This window comes from Notothenia rossii (assembly GCF_949606895.1).
Source record: "Notothenia rossii genome assembly, chromosome: 8".
In the NCBI taxonomy this organism is placed as follows: Eukaryota; Metazoa; Chordata; class Actinopteri; order Perciformes; family Nototheniidae; genus Notothenia; species Notothenia rossii.
Window position 1 is genome coordinate 68,731,097 of NC_136906.1, and position 26,123 is coordinate 68,757,219.

A 26,123-nucleotide genomic window follows, 5' to 3' on the forward strand; every position below is an offset into this window, starting at 1 on the left:
AGAGAGCTGGAATTTTCCACACACTTTTATGTATTTTAGTGTGAACCAGTGACTTAATTTAAATTCCTAATTATTGAGTTTTAATTGCTTAGTGTTTTGTGTTAAAGGGTCTAAAGTTCAGAGTGTGGCATCATAATAAATGTTCGGTCCTTTTCAGATAATTGGGTTCTCAGAGAGTCAAAAGTCATTCATACTAATCTTTATACTATTTCACTTGAATGTAGATGCACTTTTAAATCAACACGTTTTAACTGAAGCATTTCAAAAGTACCACTGCTCTTTTCATAATGCTCCAGTGTAAGAAAGAGATCATCCTGTCCCGATGCTCCATCTACTGGCCACGAGCAGAAGCACTTCTTTGCTCCTGCTGAAGAGATTCACTGACATGTCGGGACAGTTTACTCACATTAGCCCAAGCGATCTCAGCATCAATTTCCGCTGGCATGTCCCCACAGCTGTTCTTCTGCTGGAGCTGAGCCTCGCTGGTGGTCAGCCACTCCTCCAGGGCGGCGCTCTCTTTCTGGAACTTCTGAGACAGAGACAAAGCTTTTTCCAGATCCTGCTTGCCCTCTGTTACCTGTAAAGAGAAGGGAAACAAAGGTGTCTTAACTTGGTGTCAGAGATGTTGAATATTTGAATGGAAGGAGATAAACATATATACGAATGAGTTACCTGCGCCCCCAGGTCATTGTAGAGCAGTTTGAGAGCAGTGAGCTGTTCGTCCATGGCCTTGGGGTTCTCCGTCTGCTGTTTCTGCACAATCTGTCGGCCGGTCTTTATCACCGTCTCCACCTCCAGCTTCACCTCACTCAGCAACTTGTAAAGTTTCTAGAATAAAAAAGGAACCTATGAGTTAGGATTACATGGACATTTTGTGGCTGCATAAATAGGTAGCTACCCAAACTAACCCAATCACAAATAAAAGGTTTGTGTATAAGAGAAATCGAAAAAGTTGTAGCCCTCACCATGCAACCACCGAGGTGAGACTGGATTTTTTCCGGGTCCACGTCCCTGATATCCAGAATGTGCAGCTCATCCTTGGCTCCATCCAGGACTTTCTTACAGTCCAACATGCGCTGCTCAAAGTTAGCTGGCTTCTGGAACAGCTGGTACTTCGTGGAGATCTCCCTCAGTTTCCTCTGCAGAGGGAAAGGAGAAAGGAGAGTTCAGTTTTACATCTGTGTCAGAAGCAGAAAAAACGTAAAATTCAATAAACATTGCCGACATCATTTTGTATTTTTTCCATGACTACAAAATATTTGGTATCGGATTTTGTTAAATTAATTCTCATATAAATCATATTTGTCTTTAGTATCCCAAGCCTATATATGGAGGCCAGCATCAGATTACACTTTACACGTATATTGTGATCACCTAATAAGGTTGTATTGTGTCAAACTAATTCTTTGGCAGTTTATTCAACATTTTGTCTGGAAAAAAAACAACTCAGAGTCAAGCACTTGGCCTGGTCTGATTTCATCTTCATCTGATCAAGATTCTATGTTTTGGTTGTGAAAGAATTGGCACTTTAGTTTTCTTCTTCTAATGTCTAAATGATGTATTGACGGAGGCTGGTTGACATGACTTCCTGCAATTGCAGATGATCTCCAGTAGGGGTCAGTGTTACCTGTAGCTGGTCCAGCATCGTCCCACCTCGAGCAGCTTTGCCATCAGTGGAAGGCGGAGGCATGTTGGCCACGTTCCTTTTCCTCATGTCCTCCACCGTGACCTCATGGGCTGCGATCTCTGCACCAATGGTCTGAAGAGAGAGTTGAAAATAACACTATAAATACATGTGCACTCATACAGGAAGGCCCTTCTACACCTACTGATGCTGATGAGATCTAGGAACAAAATATTATTATTATAATTACTTATTTTCATCAAAACAAGTTTGTCTGACTGTTGACTACCGTTTCATTTCTCAGAGCTTCTATGGAGGAGTGTCACTGTGTGTATCTTATTTGAAGACTGAATGAGTATTTTCTACAGTTCCATAGGACTCTAGTAGGAAAACCTGCAGATAAGTGAAAAAGGCACTGGATTTAGTAACATCCATCACGTTTGTTTGCTTATTTCTTTGTCTTCTAAAAGGTTCGGAGGGTTGCATACAATGTGTCATTGCTTGTTAAATAAATGTCTCCATTATTTTGTGTGTAGCAGGAAAGGGAAATAACATACAGTGCTAGTTTTGCCTTCAAGCTATGAAAACGCTGTCATCCAAAGACTGGAAACATTGAGCACATTAGTGTTGCCATATTTTTTACTTGGAGCAGTTTCCATTAAGAATGAACCTACATTTTCCTAGTTTTTCCTGTGTGATGTTTGCTGGACCAGAAATGTGAAGCTTTGGTTTCACTCATTACCCATGAACCATGTATTCATGTTAAGATGCCTTAAGATAAATCTTGATGAACTGGAAAGTGCACACAAAATCATTCGGAAATGTCCACCCATTCATATATTGTGAAAGCATTAGAGCTCATTTGTAAACTTATTGTAATTTGGGGATATATCAATTGTTCTCCATTTTAAAATGTATCAAAATTCTGATCCTGCAACTAATTCACTCTGTATTAAGGCCATCAGTAATCTTTTTACGTCTTGTTTTTTTTATTTTGTATTTATGGGACACACTCTTTCCGTCCTGCTGAGAGTGAGTGTTGTGCACATGTGTACGGTACCTGTGCCTCCTGAGGGAGTTGGAAGGCGTCCACGCGGTCGGTGAGGTAAGAGGTGAGTGTGTGGTCCAGCTGGCTCAGAGACTCCTGCAGTGTTTGCAGCGCCTGCTCGTTCTCCTTCAGAGTCTGCAGCTGCTGCTCAAGGCTGATCTGTCTGTTCACCGCCTGGAGGGAGGCGGGGGCGAGCAGACATTCAATTATGGGTTTGAATTGTTCAAGTTCAAAGACGTGGAATGTGCACACCCTTCCAAAGCAAAGATTTTGTTTTTGTATTTTTTTCTTAATGTGATAATGCTCAAAGATGCTTCTCAATACACTGCATGCACATTAATAAAATACAGGTGAATGCAGATACACGTGCTGAAATACATGTACATTATCTGGTGAAAATGTTGCGATGTTTTCAGCAGAAACGACTCAACGAATCAAATGTAAATATACAGGTTAAGGTAATGCATAGCTCACACTTTTCTAAAACAGATATCCAAAAATAACTCGTAATGAATGCCTTTTATCGACCGTAACACACACACATGCCCATCCATCAAAGCCAAGGTCCTGACCTGGTGGTTGAGTTGCTCGTAATGGGAATTGAAGGCCTCTAGCTTTTCGCTAATGAGTTCGTCCAGTATGCCCCCGTCTATCAGCGTCTGACCCAGCTCTCTGATCTGCGTCCGGTTGTCCCCGGGATGACGAAGCGCACTCTCCAAAGACTGGTAATGAAAAAAAAAAAGGTAAAGTTAAGAGCAAACCATCAGAAAAACGTCACGCAAAGAGGAAAGAAAAGGAAATGAGTGTAAGGAAGAGATCAAATAAAACAGTCCTTTGATAAAGTCCCAACAAAAATCAAGAAAGTTGTATTGCTTCACAGATTATCCACAAAAACTAGAAAAAAGTCAACGCTAGAAACCAAACGCTCGAGGAAGAAAGAACACCAGAAGGAAAAAGAACATCCAGTAAATGAGTGAAATGATTGTGTGGGGTATGTGGGTGAAAGACAAAATGAGAAAGATCCAAAAAGCTGAGCAAACAAATAAGATGGAGGCAAGCGGAGAAAAGAGGATAACTGAACGAGAAATGAGAGACAAGTGAGAGAGAAGCTTGTCCAATGACGCCACTTGTTTGGATGCAACAGTCATTGTTTACGTGGGGTCATTAAATATGCTTTTGCTTCCCTGTGGGGATGAACAGAGACAGAGCGTCTGCCCCCTCCAGAGGGGTGAGTCTGATTAGGGGGAGAATGGAAAGGGTGAGGGGGACAGAGGGAGTATTATAAGAATGGAGAGGGACAGAGACAGAGAGAGAAGGATAGGGGTGAGAACTAATTAAAAGAGAAGAAGCCAACACCCAAGGTCAAAGAGGGGAAGGGGAAACATCGTCTTCAAGGGTCTTCAGTTTCCTTCATCACTATGCGATGTTACAGAAGCAGCACTCTGATTAAAGTGAGTGTGACATCAACGCTGCAGGCCAGTCTACAGATATAGCGACGGAGAAAGTCACGGCGGAAGAAATTTGGAAGTCAAAGGAAATTAGGATATTAACAGAGAGAGAATATTAAATGGCCTGCTTGGTTTATCAAATGTACTATTTTTCTATCCACCCTGTCTCAGACCATGGTGATCTGTGAGGTTTATACACAGACACCAATAAATTAAGCTCATCCTTAATTATATTCAAAACCAACCCATTTCATGAATACATTACATTTTGGACTATGTGTAAGTAAGTCAATATCACTATTCCATAAAACTTAAAAAGAGTGAAAACTGGAGTCAAAGAGAGAGAGAAAAAAGTTAAAGATGGCCGACGAATGAGATGTGATTGCAGTATGTGTTTGTTTTTATACCTCCAGAGCTTCATTGACGGCCTCAGTGCTCTCAGGTAGGTTTTCAGAAGCTTGGACCTTCTCCTCCAGAGTGTTGAGCCAACTCTGCTCCATATCCAGGTACTGAAGCAACTCCATCCAACAGGACCACACCTCCTTCAGAGTGCACACACACACACACACACACACACACACACACACACACACACACACACACACACACACACACACACACACACACACACACACACACACACACACACACACACACACACACACACACACACACACACACACACACACACACACACACACACACACACACACACACACACACACACACACACACACACACACACACACACACACACACACACACACACACACACACACACACACACACACACACACACACACACACACAAACTCTGTGAGAGACATTTAAATAGAGTTGTGCACTAACAAAGATGATGTTCCTACAAAGTGAGCTGTATTAAGTATGCCCTCATGTACAATGTTGAATAACAATATGAAAGAAACACTTAACTTTGATGCTTTTTTACAACAAAGAAATCATTATGCCTAAGGTAAACAGCAAAATATGCATACAATTAAAATAAATAAGACAAGAATAATTCAGTGGTGGCTGATGTTCACCCTGAAGAGTCAAGGGATGATATTTAAAACCACGGCCTCGAACTATGACTTTACACTTCAAAACGAGCTCTAAAAAAACAAAACCACCAGCGACCTTCCAGCTTTTCTTGTTGTTTGCATGGAAATTAACAAAAAGGGAGCCAAAGTAATGACACATTGAATAAATCAACATGTTGTTCCTACATGGGAGTTTGAAGTTGGTAAAAAAAATGTTTTACATGAAATTGAGATTTGTTTGCAGTCACAGAACCTTTTTATACATTAAGTACATTTAAATCCAATATGACGCTTCATGTTTCTCCATCGTTGGTCTAAGAAGATACACTGTAAAGCTGAGGTGCAAGTATATTTAAGCTAGTAGACTTCAATTGACCGACAACACATTCTGTGTTCACAAACACACCCACAAACCTTACCTCCAGAGTGTGACACTTGCTCTTGAAGCGGTCACACAGCTTGTTGTAGTTTGCTAGAACCACATCTAGCTCCGAGGTCAGCTCCTCTGAATTGCCTCCACTAGGGGGCGATGTTCTGGACACCAGCGTGTTGATGCTGTCTTTCAGGATCTTCACCTTCACCTCCTTCTGCAGCACATCCTCTTTAGCCCTCTGCGGAGGTAAGATGAAAATGACATCCGCAACAGAGATGATAGTTTAAGGAATAATCTGTAATAATATGTATTTTTCTACTGATACTTTCACAACTTGTTTTTTTTGTGCAAACTTTGTATGACCACGTCTGCACTCCCACCTTCATTTCCTCCAGCGACGATTGCAGCTCCTCTGGACTCTTGTATTCAAAGTCCCTCATGAGAAACTCTTCATCGACCTGTGTCATCCACTCCTGCATCTCCGCCAAGTCCTTCCTCAGATTCACCTGCCTCTCCCGATTCTCCGCCACGCACTCCTGATGCCTCAGCAGCTGGAGGGTAGCATATGACATTAGGTAAATAGAATGGAATAGAATAGAATCGTTTAATGTCATTATACATGTACAATGAGATAATAATAAATGCTTCTCCCTTTCAAGCGTGCCATCAAAACAAAAACAAATAAACAACATAAGACAACAAAATACACGCAGCATACATACTTAGGAATAAGGAATAAAGGAATAAGGAATAAAGTGCAGTAATTATGTCCAGGAGTATAAAAATAAAATCTGTAATGTAATAAATAATAATAATAATAATAATAATAATAATAAAAGTGTGTATTTATAATAATAATAATAATAATAATAATAATAGTAATGATATATATGTACAGAGTCACATTGATTCACATGATTTCAGGTGTTAAGTGTTTGTGTGCAGTGAAAACAAGACAACATAACATGTCTTATTTGTTTGCTTGTATTGACTACATTCACACAAACTAGAAATTCATATTTCTTGCAGGACATAAAAGCACATATTGCAAAAAGATAAATAAATGTCTTCACCTTTTGGCTGAGTGTTTCCCATTTGCTCTGGCTGTCATCCAACTTATCCTGCCCCCACTGGGTTAGTCCTGGGACTGCAGTCGTCTGTACAGCGCTCACATTCTCTCCCATCTGCTTCAACGAACCTTCCACCGACTCCATCTCATTCACATACTCCTAAAGCAGAACAAAGTAAGAAAGGTACCTGATTATACTTTGAAATCATTGAAAACCAATTTAGGAATCATTTTAATGTCAGAATGCATATTGTCACGGCCTGCAGTCCTGCAGTAAAAGTAAACATTTTGCATGTTCACCAACCTTGCACTGGTTAACCTCTTCCTTTAAACTTTCTTTGTCGCCCAACCCCGTGGCATCACGAGACAAAAGTTCCTCAACCGCTTCCAACCAACGTTCCACATCCACCAAACGCACCTAGAAACACCATTTAACCAGTTCATTTCAAAACATTCAAGTTAAGACAACGCTTGTAGACTTTCAGTATGACTGATTACAGCTACTCCACCTGATTGTCCTTCATGCTACCCAGGATGCACTGCAGTGTACCCAGCTCCTCACGAGCTCTGGAGGAGAGTTGACTCCATCTTTGTAGTTCTTCAGAATCTGAGGCTTGCTGTGTTTGCTCAATATCCAGACACAGGCCCTGAGGGGAAGGGGAGTTCAGGCTTAAAACGACTGACTGTGTAATGTGAAACTACCACAGCTGTTGTTCTCTGTGGATGAATTGACCAAGCACTAACAATAACAAAAAAAGACCTAAGTAGAAGGAGCCTTTTTTGTTGAAGATACTAACATTCAGGATTAATTATCTCAAACAACGGGCTTTGGCAAACATTAGTAAACCATGTTTGTTTAGTTTCAGGAACTTCCGAGTTTACGCACAAATTCATAGCAAAGCTTTCAAAAATATTTTGGTTTCCCACTTGTAATTACTTGGATGTTTATGTGAATGCTACTTGACCTGGAGCCTGGTAAAACCGATAACTCCTATATAACAAGAATGTGGTTAAAAATGTGGTGTTTTTTTGGCGAGTTAAATATTAATAAATCAGCCGGAATAGGCATTTGTGCTCTGGCCATAAAAAAACATTGCACAACACCTTTACTTCTGATGATTTCTACAAGATTTGTTCATGCAAGATGTATGGGAGTTTACAACGATGTAGCCCAAAGTATTCAGACAATGTGATTGTAGAACCTTACAATCCCATTTACTCGCTGAACACATGTTAATATATTAGTGATTCAATTGCTACCACATGTTTATGATTAATTGGATTTCATTAGCAATTCACAGAAGCCCTTAGAGGCAAGAGAGATGGTGGGGCCTTTTTCAAGCCTGATCTAAATAGTTTTTTCCACTGTGTATACAACTGACAACTGGTGGAGGAAAAGAGTTTTAACCAAATCATTTTAAAGTAAAGTTCATAAAATTCAGTTAATCTGTGAAACAGGTGGAAATGTTTTGCCAATAAAACAAAAAAATTGAAATCGATTATTTGCCTGCATGCTGAGTGAATGGTAGGATTAAAACTAACTTAGAAAGAACATGAATGCTTCAAGTTCTATTCAGAGCATGTGTTAGTGGTGTGCTTCAGCCCCTTGTGGCCAAAAGGAGTATTACAACAACAAACACTAGAAAAATTATCCTGACAAAATAAATCACCTTCTATATTTTTTTTGCACAGATGAAACCAAAAGCAATCCTGACATTTTTTTTTTTCCCTGCCAAGACCAACTTGGTAAAGTGATCCTGGTCAACTTCATTTTTCACCTGGAAAAAGCGTCTTGGGCCACCTGTTTCACTGCTGTAACGCAGATCAAGGACTGTAGAAAGAATACCCTGGCAAACCCTTTACCCCCTGTTCTTACGTTATAAACACAGGACAGAAAATTATGAAATATATTTTTTCTCATTTGCCTCTCAGGGCTTCCGTACATACAGCATGTGTACAATGAAATAATCCATTTAAACATGAGGAAACAATACTGCAAAGATTGGATGACTACGACTTCCTAATGACTGATGGGACTCTGATGCTGACGTGGGATGGTGTGGGGTGGCTGTCAGGCTGACTGACTGGTTGAGCAGCCCCACACTGAGCTGTTGGAGCTCCATGCAGCATGAATGGGCACGCTGCCCAGAATGTGCCATGTCTCCACCCCTTCCCCGGCACCATGCCCTATCTGCCACGATAACAACAGCCCGGACTGAGCCACATTCCACCGAGGGATGGAGGAGGAGAGAAACACGCACAGAGAAACACACGAAGCACACCAACCCATATATCACAAAGCTACATACCAAAACACACACATACACCCTTTCCTATACACAGAGGTTGGATACAGTGCAGAGGGAAGTGACTGGCTGATAAAGGGACCTATTGTTGTGTGTGTGTGGAAAAGAAAAACTGACAGCAGACACTCTGATATACGTACCAGCACAAAGACGGACACAAACAATTAAACCCTTTTAGCTAAGATGTCAGAGTGCACATGCTTTATCAGCTTTAGTCCACGGATAAGCCACAAGAATAACAATTGAAAATAACTTATTTTCATTTTCTTCTAACAATTGACTGTGGTGTTCTTTAGTTTAACTAAATGTTTTTTTTTTTAATCGATATTCAACCACACATGCCTTATTCTGTTAAAAAGGGGGATATTGGCATATGCAGTTAGTAACATTAAGATGCAGAATAACAACAACTATTACAACACAAAATATGTAACAAGACAACATAAAGTTAGACCAAAACTTAAAGCCATAAAACAAACAAGACTATTCTTATACAACCTAACAAGAATAATACTTTGTAATTATAATAAGTGTGGTAACCTCCACCAAGGTTTTTATGTTTTGGTTTCTGCTCAGTTAAGTTGTTGTTTGGAAGGCAACTGTGGCACAGCGTCTAACCATCAGAGGGTCTGAAAAGTGTCTTACGATAAGATACTTAACTCCAAATTGCTCCTGGAGGTATAACCATGATATTGAAGTGTGTGTTAATCACTAAATCAATAAACAACATGTAATGTTTTGCCAGAAAATGTACTTCACAGATTGAAATGTAGTTTCAGTGAAAAGTGGACTATGATTTTCACAGAAAGCCTTCATGTATCAAGTTGATGAACTGCTCACCTGTGCCCGCTCCACTGCCCCCTCAGCTGTAGGGATGTCCACAACTCCTTCTCTCAGAGTGGCAAGTCTGGCCTCGAGGCCCTCCACCTGGCTCGACATCAACTGGCTGGCCTCAAGACAGGTCAAAGCTGAAAGAAGACAAGCAGGAGAGTGAGATGTTTATCAACTATTACATTAAGCTATTTGCATCAGGACAATAGCATTAGGTTTGAAACCACAAGAGGGCAGCGAGCCGGTTTAGGATCTGTTTGTCTGTTTTTATGTTGTGCTCTTCTAAACAATTGGTACATGTCACTCATGCCAAATACACAAAAAAACACTATTAAATCAAGGCTGTTCATGGCAAAGATGATTACATGAAAAAACAAAGTTAAGTAGTGCCCATTTGTGACTACTTCAACCTCGTTTATATTTCATTATATTGAACTTGCTGTTCCTGCTCTTCTCCTCTCCTGCTCGGTCAGTGTTTTAAAGGACCAGGTGATTGAATGCTCACATAATCTGGCTATGTTTATACACAAAGAGCAGGGATTGAATGTAGTGAGGAGAGAAATAGAGAGAGGCCCTGTCAGGAGGCTGATTGCCCTCAGGCAGAAACAAAATGGTTTTGTTTGGCTTTCATCCAAATCCTGACGGTCGTAAAAGCCTAAAAGGCACGGAAAGACAGACCAGACACATGCACACACACCTTGGGTCAGGAGTGGGGAAGAGCATTCAAGTCTCCCTTTACAGACTTCTTTTTGGCCAATAGGAGTGCATGTAAATTCCAGAGTAAAAACTATATAACGGTGCCTGATTTTAGGACTGCTCCAGGTCCAAGTCTTCAGGTGAAGATGGAGCTGAAACAGAGGGACGATCTTACACAAAATCACTCATGTATACACGCACACATCTGTGAGCTTCTGGAGGCCGTATAAGGGCAGCACCCATTACCAGTGGCAGGCCAAGGATTCATAAAAGCTGATGTCACATTTATACAACCCCTGTAGGACTGAGCTCTGCGGATCTTAGCTATCACTCGTTCAGTCTCCCTATAAAGCTGAAAGCTTTGAGCCAGGAGCAAGCAGAGAGAAAATGGGCTTTGTTTTAGGGTAGGCTTAAATCTGTACTGCAGCTCTCTGAAATAAGAGCATGCCTCAAGGCTGTCAGGTCCCTTGAAAAGCATGTGGTACTGTTAACGCCAAGGGGTCTGCTCAGAGTTTGGGATTTTTTAGAAGTTTTCCTGTTCATTTGATTTAATAAATCATTTTTGATGTAGTTCAGCAAAAGTACCTTTGTGGACGTCTTGCTCTCTGCTCTGTAGCCGCTGCAGTGTGGAGGCGTGATGCGCCGATACCACCACCATGTTGTCTTTCAGAGCGGGCACGGCTCCTAGGGACCCCACCTCCGCAGAAAGCTGCTCCAATCGCGGGCTCGAGGCGGTCATCTGGACAAGTCGGGACTGAAGAACACAAGAGGAAAGCGCTTTCTAATTTGAATTTGAAGAACTTTAAAAAGATAACTGAGCAGGGACAATTGTTGCCGTTTCTTCATCTGAACTATTGTCAGCTTGGCTCAAATGTTTATTAGCCTATATTATATATAGCCTATGATTTGTATCAAACATTACATTATTTATGTTTCATAATGATCGAGAATGATGACACAAGAACACAACAATTCAGCAATTTCTTAAACTTTGGGATCTATTTTGTGCCCTTAAGTCACAAAGAAATAAGTTAGTCCGGAGTAAAAGTCACAGGTTTCTGGACCGATTGATCCTTTACACCGACAGGTTATCCCTTTCTACTCAAAGCTAAAATAAAGTTCAGTTTAACTGCCACCTTTCAATGACTCAAGCATCCGAGGTACTCTTTCACGTTAATATATCCATTTTGCCCTCATGCTTGTTTTGATTTATGACTTTCTTTTGAAGTGTTTCATCTCTGCTTTGAAAACTGAACTATTTTTGAGACTGCAACTGCATGATCTGAATGTAAGAGGATTGAGGAAAGGGTTAGGGGTGAGGATTAAAGTCACACAAAGGAGATCAGGGTGAATGGGGATGTATCCGCTGACTCTCACCTGGCATTCTCCACTCAGACTTCTGAGCCCGGCCTCGTTGCACTTCTCTACAGTCGGGGTCGAGTCCAGCCATTGATCTTGTTCCTCGAAGGCTCGGTCGAGGTCTGCCAGCTCTGCAGACACGGCTCTGACCCGGCTTTGAGTGTGAACTCGCTCACGGGCTGCCTGCAGCTCCCGCACACACACATCCCACTCGGTTTGGATCAGGTTTATGTCTGCCCTCACCGAGTCCACACGCTCTCCCTCTACAGAAAAAGACAAGTCAAAAAATATAAACGCTCCCTTCAAACGGCTCACAAGTAAAGTAAAAGCACACTTTGAATGTGTTTTTGCATAATTTTGTTGGAATGTGTCACAGCCTGTGTTGTGAGTTTTCTGACACTGAAGCGAAAGTATTAAACACTAGCGGATGAAAGATTGGAAAACACAGCACGGATGAGAGAACTGCAGACATGAGGGAATCAAATAAGTTGAGTTTAGTGGAAAGTTTGGTGTTTAACAAATCTTCTCTAACTTAGGAGTGCTGCTCGACTACCCCTCACTGCCTCCAGAACAGTGTAAACACATCAAAAACCCTGAGTGCCTCTTCATTTCATTGAGCAGTTATATGGAGTCAGCCACCCTGCAGGCTGACAGATTTTTACAACTCTGTCCACAACCACACACACACACACACACGTTCAGATTACTAAAACTGAAAAACAATCAAAAAATTGTAAGCTTGTAAATGCCTGGAAAATACCAAGCAGCTGTGGAAAAGTAGTAAAACCTTATGAGATGAACAGTTTAACAGGGAAATGGAAGATTTCTGTTAGAGCCTCTGAGAAACAATAAAGATGGGAACATCTTTTCAGAGAACTTGGATGGATTTGTTTAAAATAGTGTTTGGTTTATTGTCACTAATAATTTCAGTGTGATTGAGAAAGGACCATTTCCTCCTTCCTTCATACCTCTCTCCAGCTGGTCCATCAAGACCCGTCCCTCCTGGATCACTTGACTCACTGTGGCGTCCTTTTCTGTGAGGTCCAACTCCAAACCCTGCAGTGATTAAACACATAAAAACATTTAAAACACATAAAACACATTTATGGTGATTAATTCAAAATATGTGCTAATTTGAAGTATTTTGTCATCACCTGCAGGTTTACCTTAAGTTTCTCCTGCAGGTCTGGTGTGTCAGGTGTAGTGTCAGGGTGTGTGGAGGCCAGCGCTTGAGTGGAAGTCTTCCATGTTTTAATCCAGATCAAGTGGTCAGACAGCTTATTTTCAAACCTGCAGGACACAGAACACAATGTGTGTATTGGGGTTGGGTTTATTCTTTCACTTTCCTGACAAAGGAGGTAAGTTCTGAGTGTCAAAGTTCTTACAATCGTCTGACTTCTGCATCTGTCTCCACCAGTCGTTTCTTAGGAGGAGCAGGCGGGGCCAAGTCCTGGTCGGCGATCGAAGCAGCCACAGCAACTGTATCCACGACGACCTGCTCTTCCACCTGAGTCATCCCAACGTCTGTCACAGCTTCCATTACCTTAGCAGTCAGAGTGAGAATGAATTAGACATCAACCAAACTCACAGAGTTGTGAGCAGAGACTTTTTTCATTTAGAAACAACAGATTCAATTATCTGTACCCTACTTCCCTTTTAGGAAAAATTATTTAATTCATATTGAAAATCGATTATAAATTCAATTTTAAAGAACAAATATTGCAACATTGTAAAATCAATAACTTATGCTATTGGGAAGTTTTTTCAATTAGATCCTAAACCTCCCAAACTCTTCAAGTTACTGTATTTTACATGTTTAATTTTTTTTTACTTATCTATCGAACAATCAACAATAATTTAAGGGATTTTACATAACTTTATATAATTTCAAATCCATATTATCCCAATCATATATTATCATACTATTTATTATAGCTTTTTAATGTTATTTTATCCAAGTTGATCCATCTTCGTCAACACTGACCTCTGCATATTTAAATGAATAGCTCCTTTTTCTTGAGGTGCCGTTTTGTACTTTGTGCATTAAGTTTTCCACGCAGGAGGACAAAACCCATTCTGACACACTGACACACACCTGGAAGGAGCAGTCCTCCAGCTTCTGCACCAGGTTATCCCATCGATGAGCCAGCTCCTCTGTGTCCGCCTCAATCTTGGCCCCGGCCTCAGGGCTCCGGAGCAGCGAGATCACATCCTGTCCGGCATCAGACAGCTGGTCCAGAGTCCTCCTCTTCTTCTCCATGTCTTCCTTCAAAATCTACAGGAAGGAGTCACAAAAAAATGAAGGGCTACACAAAACATGGAAACCTTATATTGAAGTTTAAAAAGGCATTTAGTTGTTAAAGTATCTGGCGTGGCAGCTTCGAAGACTTGGCAGATAACTTACTGCTAATCGGCGCACATTGGAATTCATTTCACTTGGGTCCTTAAAGTTGCTGGTCTGTACTTCACTCAAGGCCTCCTCATTTTCTGCCAACCACGCTCTAAATAAAGTCTGGAAAAGGTGAGAAATTTGCATTAGCTTCAAACACCTAGAAAGCTTTACAAACAGTCTTGGTGTCCTTTGAACAAAAACATGTTTGACCCTTTTAATTCATAACTTGAAGAGCTAAAATCAAAAGCAAACACATTTCTAACTCAAACCACAGTTTTTATAGTAAATATATATATTTTTTTAAGTTTCTGTTAAAGAGAAACACTAGATCTTAAACATTGATAGGTTAATGTAATGAAGTACTAATCACTTTCCTTCATAATAATGTAAAAATGAAACAAAAACGGTCAAATGTGAGCCGTTTTGAAGATGCTAGGAATAGCAAACACTTGAAGTGACCCATTATGCTGGACGATCTAATTAGAAGGAAAAAAGGAAGAGCATGTGCATGATATCGTCTGTGCCTGTGTCTGTATGTGTGAGAGTGAGTTCATAGTGCATGTCCTACCTGGTCTGAGAGAAGCTGCTGCCACACCATGAAGACTTCCTGCAGCTTGTTCCACCTCTCCTCTGTCCAGCGACACACAGCCGCCCAGCGCTCACCCAAAGACTGGAATGCAGGATAAAGACAATTGTTACTACCAACATGTTCTCAGAAACACTTCGCAAAGGACGGGGAAACATTTAATACATGTTATTTGGAACTCGATATACAAAATCTTGTAACCAAAAACAGCTTCCTGTAACAGATCTAGGATATTTTTTAGGAAAAATTACCAATGTTATTACTCGTGAATTAGCAATAAAAGGCTAATGTAGTGCACGTCGTAGATGGAGGCTCTGCTTCTTGAACTGACACATTTTAAGAAACTCACTTGCAGTTGCTCCTCCAGGGCAGCGGTGGCACTCTCACCGCTGTTCTCATCTACGACGACCACCATGTGTGTCAGAGAGTTGACCTTCACCTGCTCCGCCTCCAGGTCATTCTGAAGCTCCTGAACAGAAACGCAAACAGTGAACTCAGCACGGTCACATGTTACCCATTAACAGAGCTGGCAGAGAAGCTACTTGGCTTCATGGGGACACCATGGAGACAGTGAATGACTCATTAAGTAAAGGATCAAACATGTGATGATGCATCACAAGACTGGTTTAGGCCAAGGGAAGTGCAGGGTGAATTATTTTTTGTCTCCTTCCTGATCATAGTTTATCAATGTCCCATTCTCTAATGGACTACATTCATGAAAGATCATCACTTGGACAGAAATCTTACTTTGTGCTGATCTATCTGTTCTTTGTAGAGCTCCAGGTCGTTCACTGACGGTTCTGTTTCTATCTTTCTGATTCGCTGCTCTGTCTGTGACAGCCAATCAGAAAGCTGCTGCAACTGCTGCTGCTGAAGATCCATCAGGACTTCATGGAGCCTGGAGAGGGAGATTCGGCACAGAGTGAGGTGAAGAAATGAAACAGAAGCTATATATCTACACATCTGTATGGTGTCAGCTCAGTAGCACATCATCTAGAGTAAGTGATAATGTTGAATACAGACTCCATGCACAGAGTTATGGCACGCATAAGCACATATACTTTAGATCAGGGTCAATAACGATAGAGCGGACAACATGAATACAATTTATGAACAACTGTGTGTGTGTGTGTGTGTGTGTGTGTGTGTGTGTGTGTGTGTGTGTGTGTGTGTGTGTGTGTGTGTGTGTGTGTGTGTGTGTGTGTGTGTGTGTGTGTGTGTGTGTGTGTGTGTGTGTGTGTGTGTGTGTGTGTGTGTGTGTGTGTGTGTGTGTGTGTGTGTGTGTGTGTGTGTGTGTATGTAAAGCATCGTAAACCTTGATCACACAGATTGAGTGTTCGACTTGTTAGGCCTTGGCGGGCTCAAGGCTTATCAGATGTCACCTTCACACAGTTTGCATTATCAAACACTCTCATTCTAAAGAAAAACTCATAAACATCTAAGATCAACAGTGACGCAGAGAGAAAAATGACCTCGGAGCAAATTGTTGCTCATGTTGGGATTGCCCTGCACACTACCAGTGAATACATCTACAGATATTTTCATTTCAAGCCTTATCTATTTATATTTTCTGAAATAAATAAACCAAAATGATGTAATGTTTGCAATTAAGAACAGCAAAGGGTATTCTAACCCCCCTGCAGGTCTGAAGCAGGTGTGCTTGTTTGTTTTTCTACCTGGCCTGGCGGTCCATGCTGGCCACTCGGAGGTTTTCCCAGCGGGAGTTGAGGAGGCTCATCTGCTCCCGTATTTCCTCTTCTTCTTCGTCGGTCAGATTGCCCTGGGCTATCAGTTGGTTTCCCGCTTGAAGCACATTACCCACACTGCTCTGGTGCGCTGTCAGCTCCATCATAAAAGCCTTTTGGGGAGGAACATAAAACAGTTATTTAAAAAGATGTAATGCAAATCTTTGACTCTCAAACTTCGTGATTTGTGTTCTTTAATGTTGCGTCTTCCAGAGAAGCTATGTTCTAGCACCATACAGCCGTGGGACCCACTAACTGTATGTACACTATGATAGTTAAGGAAGACGATGTATGACCACATACCTTTAGAATGATCCAGATTCAGTTTAACATGGAGATTTAACATTGCTTGTAAAATGTGAGGCAGCATGCTGTCTCTTGGCTCCCACATACTAACATCTGGTTTCTCCCCACCCTTGAGCTTTGCTTGGTATACCACTTAATGATGCCCTGCAGAAGCACCGGGCATCACCTCTGCACTCTTGCATTTGTGAGTGTTGCTGTAGCAACAGTCAGAGCCAGCCTGCGAATAGCACACACTGAATAGCAGAGTCTGCCAAGCAGCCAACTGAGGCCAATTGCAAAACAAAAGAGGAATACTTTAAGAAGAAATACAAGAGAAACTTTGAAGGAGTTTGGTTGCTTCTCAACTCTTAGAGGAGCTGCTCATTGCTGTTGTGCGCAAAATGAAACCCAATGAATTGAGTTATTGTCTGTTTTGTGTGAGCTCTGTGGATGAGTAAGCATTTTTGACTGCACCTCTGAGCACATGGTTTTTGATTAGGCTTTGCTGGAGAAGTTGGAGTATGTGAACAACTTGGCTGAAGCAAACTGATTTGTTTTAGACCTGCTGTTAAATAGGCTTTGGATCTCACTACGCGCTTTCTGCTTTGACCCTGGATTCCAGACATTAGACTTCACAAATATTCACATTTCAGCCAAGGGAATCCTGCCAAAGCCCCCTGACACACATGCACAGACATAAACCCTGCAGCTACGCCTTCTCAAGCAAGCAAGTAAGCTCTAGGCCAAGGCACCGTGGGGTGCTGTGCGCTAATGTTCTCAGCAGAATTCCTGGCATTCCCAACATGTACAGAGCATGTACAGTTGGTTGTGGGAGGCCTCTATCTCAGAGAGAATGACAGTTGACAAAAAACTGAAGTGCAAATCTGACAAATATCATGTGGGTCATAAAAGTGTGTCAGCATTTGTATTGTCAAACAATACAAATTTTATTTTAAACGGATATGTATAGGTCCATTTAGGATATCTCTTTGAGCATGTCGTTTTTGAAACAGTTAGGGACGTTTCATCTACTAAACTAGGAAGGGAACCAAACTATTTTTCCCTTTTTAACTTTTTTTACATATCCACAGAAATAAATGAATGTATTAATGAATAAATAAATATACAAATAAATACTTTGCTGGGTAAATAGAGCTGTTGTTTGTGCGTTCCTCTGCATGTGAATGTAAGCCTCACGCCAGCTTGCAGGTCTCCTCCTACCTCGTGTGTGTGAAACTGCTCTTTGACTTCTTCCACATCGTCCGACACCTCCTCCTGAATCTGCAGAGCGTCCTCGGCCGACAGCAGCCAGGTCAGTACCTCCTCCAGCGTGGTCTGGTAGCTGTCCAGGTCCACTTCCATCATGCTGCCCTCCATCTCCCCCTCAGTCTCTGTCAGGGGGCTGGGGGTCTCAGGCCGGGGGCTGCTGCCCGCTTCCTCCATCTGCACATTCTGAAAACATGAGAAGAGGGATTTTCTGATTTTCATATGAACATATCAGTTGGTCAGTTTTAAAATAGAGCCAGAAATGTAGTCTACTCTGGTGCACGCAGAGGGACCTGCCTTGCTGACTTAAGAAAAAAAACAACTGCAGGACTATTATAGGATGCTGGGAGGTGCCCCTGGCATGCTGGGAAGGTCAATCCTCATTCTAGGAATAGCAGACACTTTGAAATATAGTGCTATCCTGGGTAAAGTTGGGTATACAGTTAGAAAATGAATGGTGAGCTGTTTTTAAAGCATAAAAAGCGTAAAAATAGTTTATAGTACAATAAGAAAAACATGTCTGAAAGGAATGCTGCAGTGTCCTTCAACAACTTCCTGAATACATTCCTATATAGTTCCTTAAGTTTTGTCAACACAATCTCACTTTGAATACCATTAAAAATACAATTTGGATATAAACCATGTTTACATGTGACGTCCTTTGTACACAACTGAATTAACAAACTATTCCAGGTTTACACTTTTCTATAAGTAAGCAAGAAAAGGTTCAACAGAACCCAACAGATCTGTGTGGAGCCGAAATGAACGGGAGATATCAATCTATGCACGGCAGCGATGCCAAGTCAAAGATGGCAGAAATGCTAATGGGTGTGTGGAGACTGGTAACAAGTCAAATAGCCCTTTGTGTTCCAGGCTGAAAATACACAACAGTAATGTCTGTGCAGCGATTTTGGGATAAGGGCAGGTGCTGAAAATACTCAATGACCTTTGATATTTTGAAATAAGTAAACAAAAATAATGTAAGACCTTACAGTATGTTAGTGAGCTGAGGAAGAAAAGACAGCAGCAGCAGCAGCGAGAGAAAAAGAGTGAGAAAGAGAGAGTGAACTATACAGAGAGAGAAAACTGCAGCCTTGGTCTATTCATTGACTTGAATGGCTGTAAAATAGCTGTGGCCTGGCACAGCAGAACACTTTATTATCACCAGATGATTTGCTCAACTCGATCTCTGCATTCATCACATTTAAATCCTGGAGCATGTAATGATTCACCATCATCCATACATCAGCTCACTTCATCATCAGCAATATTCAATATTATTAGATTTCAAGCTGAAGTTGTTTTGAATGTTGAAAACAATCAACTAAAATCACCAGAAAGAACTTCACAACATCATCAGGAACCTACAACTAAAAGGAGGGAACCAAACAGTCAGCAAAAACAAAGGGCCTTTCTTTTTCCTCTCACTTCCAGCGGCATTACGCATCACTTCCTATGAAGAGGAGCTGTGCCAGGAAAGTAAACCCCTTGTTGGACCAATCAGCCCACTATTTAAAACCGCTTTCCAGCTCTCGTTCCAAGGCGTGGGAAGTATGTGCCCTTGGGCAATAAAAACTTAAGAGGTGGTTTTGGAATTCTGACTCAAAACCTCTGAAAGGAGCCGCTCCAGGGATGCATGTGATTGAATGAAATTACATTTTTGGGGGTGATGCTGTAGTTATTGTGGAATATAGTATGTTAACAATGTGAAAATTATCAGAACCACACGTTAGTGAAACAGCAGGGAAGTCCAATTGAGTCAAGGTGTAGAAATAAGACACAGATGTTGTATCAGCATGTGCGTGTCAGTAACATACTGAAGCCACCCACCCACCAGCACACAATGCTCAAATAACCTTCCCTGTCAAATCTCTATTCCCCTCATTTCCTTCCACCCCTTCACTGCTCTGTGTTTCCAGCAGCATGCAGTTTGGTCTGTTGGCTAATGTCAGCTGGGTGAGTCATGGCTCTGCTCCCTGTTTAGCTGCGCCTGCCATGCTTTTCATGAGCAGTGCTGGAGAGAATGAAGGAGACGGCTTTTTCACTCATTCAATCAGGAAACACACAATGAGGCACTTCACAGTATTCCTTATTCTTGCACATGCCAGCGGCTGTGGCCTTTAAACTGAATGTTATCACGAACACAACGCGGCCGCAAAAGGTTGAAGCAGTTATGGCTCCAGATTTTTTACGGCTTGAGCTTTTAGCTGTTGAGGCTGACGTTCAGGAGCCGAGCTATCATCTCTCCGTTCATAGAAGGAGATAGCGGCTTGTTTACGCCGGCACAGAAAGGAAGGTTCCGAGAGGCAGCAACCGGAGGGGATATATCTGCTGGTCTCAAGCACTGTTTCACTACTGAAATAACTGAACCATGGGGATTGAGTACAGTTTTTTGTTTTTTTGGGGGTGTATCGATACAAATGCATTGTGAACAGTTTAAATTAGGACATCCAGGTTTCAATTCAGTACGTCTTATAACCCAAAACGTGAATGCTAGTACTTGCAGTACATATGGTACACATTATATACAAAATTGGCATGTGCATAACATAAAACTTCAAGTTCAATAAAGAACGTTTTAGCATTGTGGCAGCTCTTACACTATAGGCTAAAGGATGCTAGTAAAGTTAGCCCAGCTTATATAAAACACAGCTAGCATTATCGTTATGGCAAACGTGCATGAGAACAAAAAGATCAACAAGAAATACTTTCCGTATCATTTAGATCCACTGTTAAACTAACAAAAAAAATAGCTTAAACCGACTCGGATGAAATGATTCTTCATATTTAGAACATGCCAAAGGAATAACACATTTTAGATCGCTTACTGAACAATCACTTATGGGAATCATACTAAATAAGCAAGTTTTTCTAAATAAATCGAATGCTATGCTGTGTTTTCTCAGTGCCGACAGAAGTCCTGAACCAAGACCAAGGGTTGAGAACCAGTTCAGAACTAATTCTGCATCTCAATTAATAAGAACCATCTAATTGTTAAGAAACTCACTTTTGGATTCCACGTATACATTCCTGAGGTTTGGGCTTACTGCTCTTCTGTTTACATCTCTGGTTACCAGCTGTGGGTGTTGCACACAAAGAAGCACCTTGAACTCCTTGAGAAGCAGATGTATCCATGGAATCCAGTGAGCACTATCTGTGTGTGTGCAGTTTGAAATGCTGTGAGGATAGCGAGGAGACTCTCCCCTTGGTCTAGATCTATGTGTCTTTCCCACTTTGCCCAGAAAGAAACTCAAGCTTGTCTGGTACCCTCCTGTATCATATCACATACATTAACTGTGTGGTGTTTTACCTGAGCACTGAGTCCTCGACCTGAGCCCTCAGACTCCACTTTGTATTTGCGTGGCAGAGTCTCCACTTCTCTGATAGCCTCCATGGTAACGTCTTTGGGCAGCACGGCGAACAGCGATGTTACGTACATGATGATGGACTTCTTATCTGGTAACTGCACCGCCACGTCTGAGAGAGAGGGGGGGGGGAGAATAGTGGGAGGGAGGCAGAGATAGAAATCAAGCATGAGAGGCAGCATGGTAGATGGAGTGAGAGGAGGAGATTAGAAGGGGAGGAAAGTGAGAGAGGAGAGAAAAGGGCAGGTTGAGACAAGTTATACAAATGAAACTGCTTTGACATAGGTCAGATGTGACTACCACTGGGTCATGACATAAGAAGTGTATGAATATAAACAGCTCAGCTACACGCACACCGAGGATCTACAGGTGCTCCATCAAGTAGGAAAACATTCTGAGCAAACACAGCTTCTTACAAATCTTCAGCCAAAGATAACACCAAGTATTTGCTCCACTGTGAGTGTATCCAACTGCTGGCAGGACATGAAGGTAGGCTTTGTGAATGCAGACCATGGTCGAATATGTGGGAATGTTTGATAGTAAAATGAAGGCATTCCATATCCAGCTTTTACTTTGTTTTGTTCCGCTTTAAAAAGGTAGTTTATGGGTGACTGAAATATAATTGTTTAAATAAAAAAACGTTCTACAGTCATCCTTGCCAAAATAAATACAGTTGGTGTACAACATGGGAAATGTTTTTTAAACAGCTCCTAATGGACGTACCTTCTGCATCCAGTAGCCTCTCAATAGCCAGCTGGTCTTTGGCTACAGTGAAGGCATGGTCCAGTCTCTCCACAGGGCTCAGTCGGACCACCTGATCCCAGCTGAATACATTTGGCCTGAAGACACAAAGAACAGTGGCAACTTCAACATTCAGGATTTCCAGAATAGGATTTCCAGTCTCAGATTATTAATACAACACGCATATCTGCATAAATATGCGCATTTCTCAAAGTGCTGGAGTGAAGGTAAATAGTTGATTTTCTGAGATCATAGCTTCTGTTGTACATGCATGTGTTTTTATACTAACTTGTGTTTTAACAAAGGGGGTGGAAGTTTGTAGATGTATCTTGTTCTGAGCATTACTCTAGTGCAGAAAAAAAGTAACAAACATTTGAAGCATATGTGTCCTCTGTACAAAAAAGACTCTTCCCTTAGGGGTTCAGGGGGACTTGCGTTGAAGCCAGTTGGGTGTGGAATGTGTGTGTTCAGTGATCCACTTAAACCCCGGCCCAGGTCTAAACCAACACTGGCCTTTCTCACAGCTCACAGGCCTGTGTGCGAGTGTGTGTCACTAGTAAGAACAAGGGGTTACAGAAAGCGGGGGAAACACCCTCTGACGCTTCTCTTACTCTTTCTTTCACACACAACGGCGTACACACACACTGAGCGTGTGCAAACAGTGTCATGGCAGGCGTAAACAGAGCAAGTCAAGCCGTGTACACACACCCGGCAGGCGCTGACCTGTCAACCTGACCCCCGCCCCACACACACACACACACACACACACACACACACACACACACACACACACACACACACACACACACACACACACACACACACACACACACACACACACACACACACACACACACACACACACACACACACACACACACACACACACACACACACACACACACACACACACACACACACACACACACACACACACACACACACACACACACACACACACACACACACACACACACACACACACACACACACACACACACACACACACCCTAAATTCCAAGCCTTGGATTTTTTACATTCTTCAAAGTCAAAGGGCATGTCAAATATTCAATGTCACCATAGGAACAAATACAACAACATGAAAGTATGGAAAATGTAGTCTACCAGAAATGTGCATGAATCAAGTCATACAATTAAGACTAAATGTACCATGGATGTGAAAAGGTAATCCTTTAACTGGTTTAACTGGTTAACAGTGTGTGTTACCATGACGTTACATCTCTCCTCACCTGAAGTGGTGCAGGATGCCGTTGAGAGCCAGGCCGTCAGCCCAGCTGGTGGTGAAGTTCAGCACATTGACTTCTGGGTAAGAGCGTGTGCACTGGCGTACCCAGCTCAGTAAGATCTTCTCACTGTTGGTCTGCTGCAGGTTGGACATGATATCCTTCATGATGTCTTTCACCTGCACGAACATGGAAAAACACACATTTATATGGGTGAATAAACAAGATTAAAAATCATTTTATTCTGCACATCTTGCATGTGTTTGGTGTTGATATGGAAAGGGATACTTATTATAATGCTCATCTTATGTAACAGGGGCCCATGGCAGATTAATGCATCATGCCAAATGCAATTGGCACAGATTTTGATTATGTGTAAGAAATGATATGAGAATATCACTGTTTAACACCAACACGTTACATGGTAATATGAATGGCAGGTTTGTAACTAACACAATGCAATTCATACTTTATACAATGACAGGTGAAATTAATGTAAACTCTAAATAATAAAACAACTAATATTGAAAGAACTGACAGTGATAAACCTTTTTTAATTAAACCTAGGAAAAACGTACTCAAAGCAGTTGACGACATGCACGTTTACATGCATGCACGCACATGTGCACATCACTACTGATTTTTCATCATCTGAACTTGTATGTGTTTGCTCACCTGCCAGTGGAGGATAATACTCCAGATGAGGCCCAGAGTCAGCTTATGGTTTCCATCCACAATATCTGTCCCTCCTATGTTTACCAGATCAACCTGAAAGTGACAGACGATGAGAGAAAAACATGTTTATGTGAATATGAATAATACAAGTATTGTTAAAGCTGTGTATTAGTTAAAAAGTTGAAATGATTCCTGTGTTGAGCAGATACGTTGAAAAGCCGGTTCAGATGCCAACAATAAAACACTGCCAACATTATAAAACTGTAAAAATCTTTTTTTTCAAAATTAGGCAGCACTTAGGAATCGTTTTATTAAAATACAAAGCAAAAATCTAAGTTTCTTGCAGTGGAGTATAAATGATTCCTGCTAATGTTAATGAGTGTCCACATTGTTACAGCTGAAAGATTCTCAACCATGCCTTTTTCCCCCACAGTGGATTACACCACACTAATTACACCCTTCACTTGCTACTAATAAAGCATGTCTGCAGCCTTGTCCGACTTTAGTCATATGAGGTGAGGCTAAGTGCGAACTGAATACATGTAAATATTTTTGGAGAAGATCAAGGCACTGAGTGGAACATGAGGTCAAGTGTCTGGTCAGACTCAAAGTGACCTCTACGTGCACGACAGAGCTGACCCCTGAACTGTTCTGTTCCCAATTAGCCTCATCCCGCCAAACTATACTCTTTTTGTCTGTCTCTCTATCCTTCTTTCTCTCTGTAGCTCGGCCTATCACACAGAAGTCAGCCCTCTGCATCTGTGTGCATGTTTCCATCCCCACCTTCTAAACTAGGACATATTTCCAATTGAACCCACACTTTCCAAAAACTTTGACAAATCACACACCACCGGTCATTAGATGCCAGAGAGGAAATAAATAGTGCAATGACACTCTTCATATAGTAGCTCTACAGATACAGCTGTAGATTCATGTTACAGTATATGTGCCTAGTAAAGTCATGTTTTCCAAAGCTAGGACATCAACAAGAAGCCAATTTCAAGTATACATGTGGTTTCTATACTCTTATTTTCAAACACTATTTTCTCCAGGCAGCAGACTTTAAAAGGCTTGTGGGAACTCTGGCCTTCGCTGCCAGCTGGGGTTGAGAGAAACCAGCAGGGGTTGCATACAAACTCCAGCTTTGCCAACTTCCAGTGAGCATGCCCTGCAATTTAGCTCACACTGCTTGGGTCAAAGTAACCAACCATTGTACACATGAGGAGGGCTGAGGGAGTGATGGAGGGAGACGGACAAAGAAATATACTGAACTCAATATAGACACATTCAGAGAACATGCAGTCGTGTATAGTTGCAGAGAGTGTTACCGGGTTTGAATAACGCAGGAGCACACTTGGCTAGAAATGGACAAACCTCGGGTAGTGTGAGACAATGTCAAATGTAGCATAGCCAACATGTGTGTGGGTTTTACTTCAACATAACACAATAGCAGCTAAGGTTGCAGTTCATTATGGTTCCCTCTTTCTGACGGTGCTGTGCTGTAATATGCGGCTAAAATGAAACCCTGCAACCTCGTCCACCTTAATGAAACACTGATGTACATGATTTGGCTGAAGGCACATGCTAAACAACAGCTGATGTGACAAAACCCGAGAAGAAACTGCAGAGAACAGGAGATACTCACATTATTTTGATTCAGGACTTGAAGTACTTTGTTGACGTTGTTGAGAGCATGCACTCTGGTGGAGCCTCTCTCTTTGGTCTGAGGAACAGGAAACACAAATCAGGTGACGACATGTTCAGTCTTTATTAGCCAATCATTATGCTGCAGAAAACTTTGGTAGTTCAAAAAATCTTCAGAGACACATGGGAGTAGTTTTAGTGAATTGAGTCTATGAAACATGTATTTACAATCGTCCAGACTGATGCAGTAAATGTGGATGTGAGGCATTGCTGCACAGGGAAAAGGAATGCCATCACTCAGCAGTGAGTTTCTCTCCATACATTCATCACACTCGTTACCCTATCAGCAGTGTCCACAGGCCAACTTATGGAAAGAATGGCAGGAT

The 26,123-nt window shown here is 41.7% G+C and overlaps 1 protein-coding gene across 6 annotated transcripts in view; it reads right to left on the reverse strand.

Moving 5' to 3' along the window:
- Positions 1–26,123, reverse strand: part of utrn (utrophin) — a gene marked incomplete at its 3' end in the record, with an annotated part of 168,395 nt that overhangs the window by 121,154 nt on the left and 21,118 nt on the right. For 5 of the 6 annotated variants that reach the window (XM_079647051.1, XM_079647053.1, XM_079647049.1 and 2 more), the window contains 30 exons: positions 25,739–25,816; positions 24,094–24,186; positions 23,425–23,597; positions 22,157–22,272; positions 21,379–21,545; positions 18,024–18,254; positions 16,449–16,630; positions 15,520–15,670; positions 15,122–15,241; positions 14,755–14,856; positions 14,199–14,306; positions 13,890–14,069; positions 13,180–13,337; positions 12,949–13,084; positions 12,763–12,850; positions 11,813–12,057; positions 11,021–11,189; positions 9,749–9,876; positions 7,112–7,249; positions 6,907–7,020; positions 6,607–6,762; positions 5,914–6,084; positions 5,580–5,771; positions 4,528–4,662; positions 3,245–3,394; positions 2,685–2,846; positions 1,628–1,759; positions 966–1,139; positions 673–828; positions 407–577 (listed from right to left, as the gene is read on the reverse strand). In XM_079647051.1, the coding sequence (XP_079503177.1) occupies positions 407–577; positions 673–828; positions 966–1,139; positions 1,628–1,759; positions 2,685–2,846; positions 3,245–3,394; positions 4,528–4,662; positions 5,580–5,771; positions 5,914–6,084; positions 6,607–6,762; positions 6,907–7,020; positions 7,112–7,249; positions 9,749–9,876; positions 11,021–11,189; positions 11,813–12,057; positions 12,763–12,850; positions 12,949–13,084; positions 13,180–13,337; positions 13,890–14,069; positions 14,199–14,306; positions 14,755–14,856; positions 15,122–15,241; positions 15,520–15,670; positions 16,449–16,630; positions 18,024–18,254; positions 21,379–21,545; positions 22,157–22,272; positions 23,425–23,597; positions 24,094–24,186; positions 25,739–25,816 (4,476 nt within the window). The remainder of the gene's footprint in view (positions 1–406; positions 578–672; positions 829–965; positions 1,140–1,627; positions 1,760–2,684; positions 2,847–3,244; positions 3,395–4,527; positions 4,663–5,579; positions 5,772–5,913; positions 6,085–6,606; positions 6,763–6,906; positions 7,021–7,111; positions 7,250–9,748; positions 9,877–11,020; positions 11,190–11,812; positions 12,058–12,762; positions 12,851–12,948; positions 13,085–13,179; positions 13,338–13,889; positions 14,070–14,198; positions 14,307–14,754; positions 14,857–15,121; positions 15,242–15,519; positions 15,671–16,448; positions 16,631–18,023; positions 18,255–21,378; positions 21,546–22,156; positions 22,273–23,424; positions 23,598–24,093; positions 24,187–25,738; positions 25,817–26,123) is intronic. The other variant, XM_079647050.1, reaches the window with a different exon arrangement.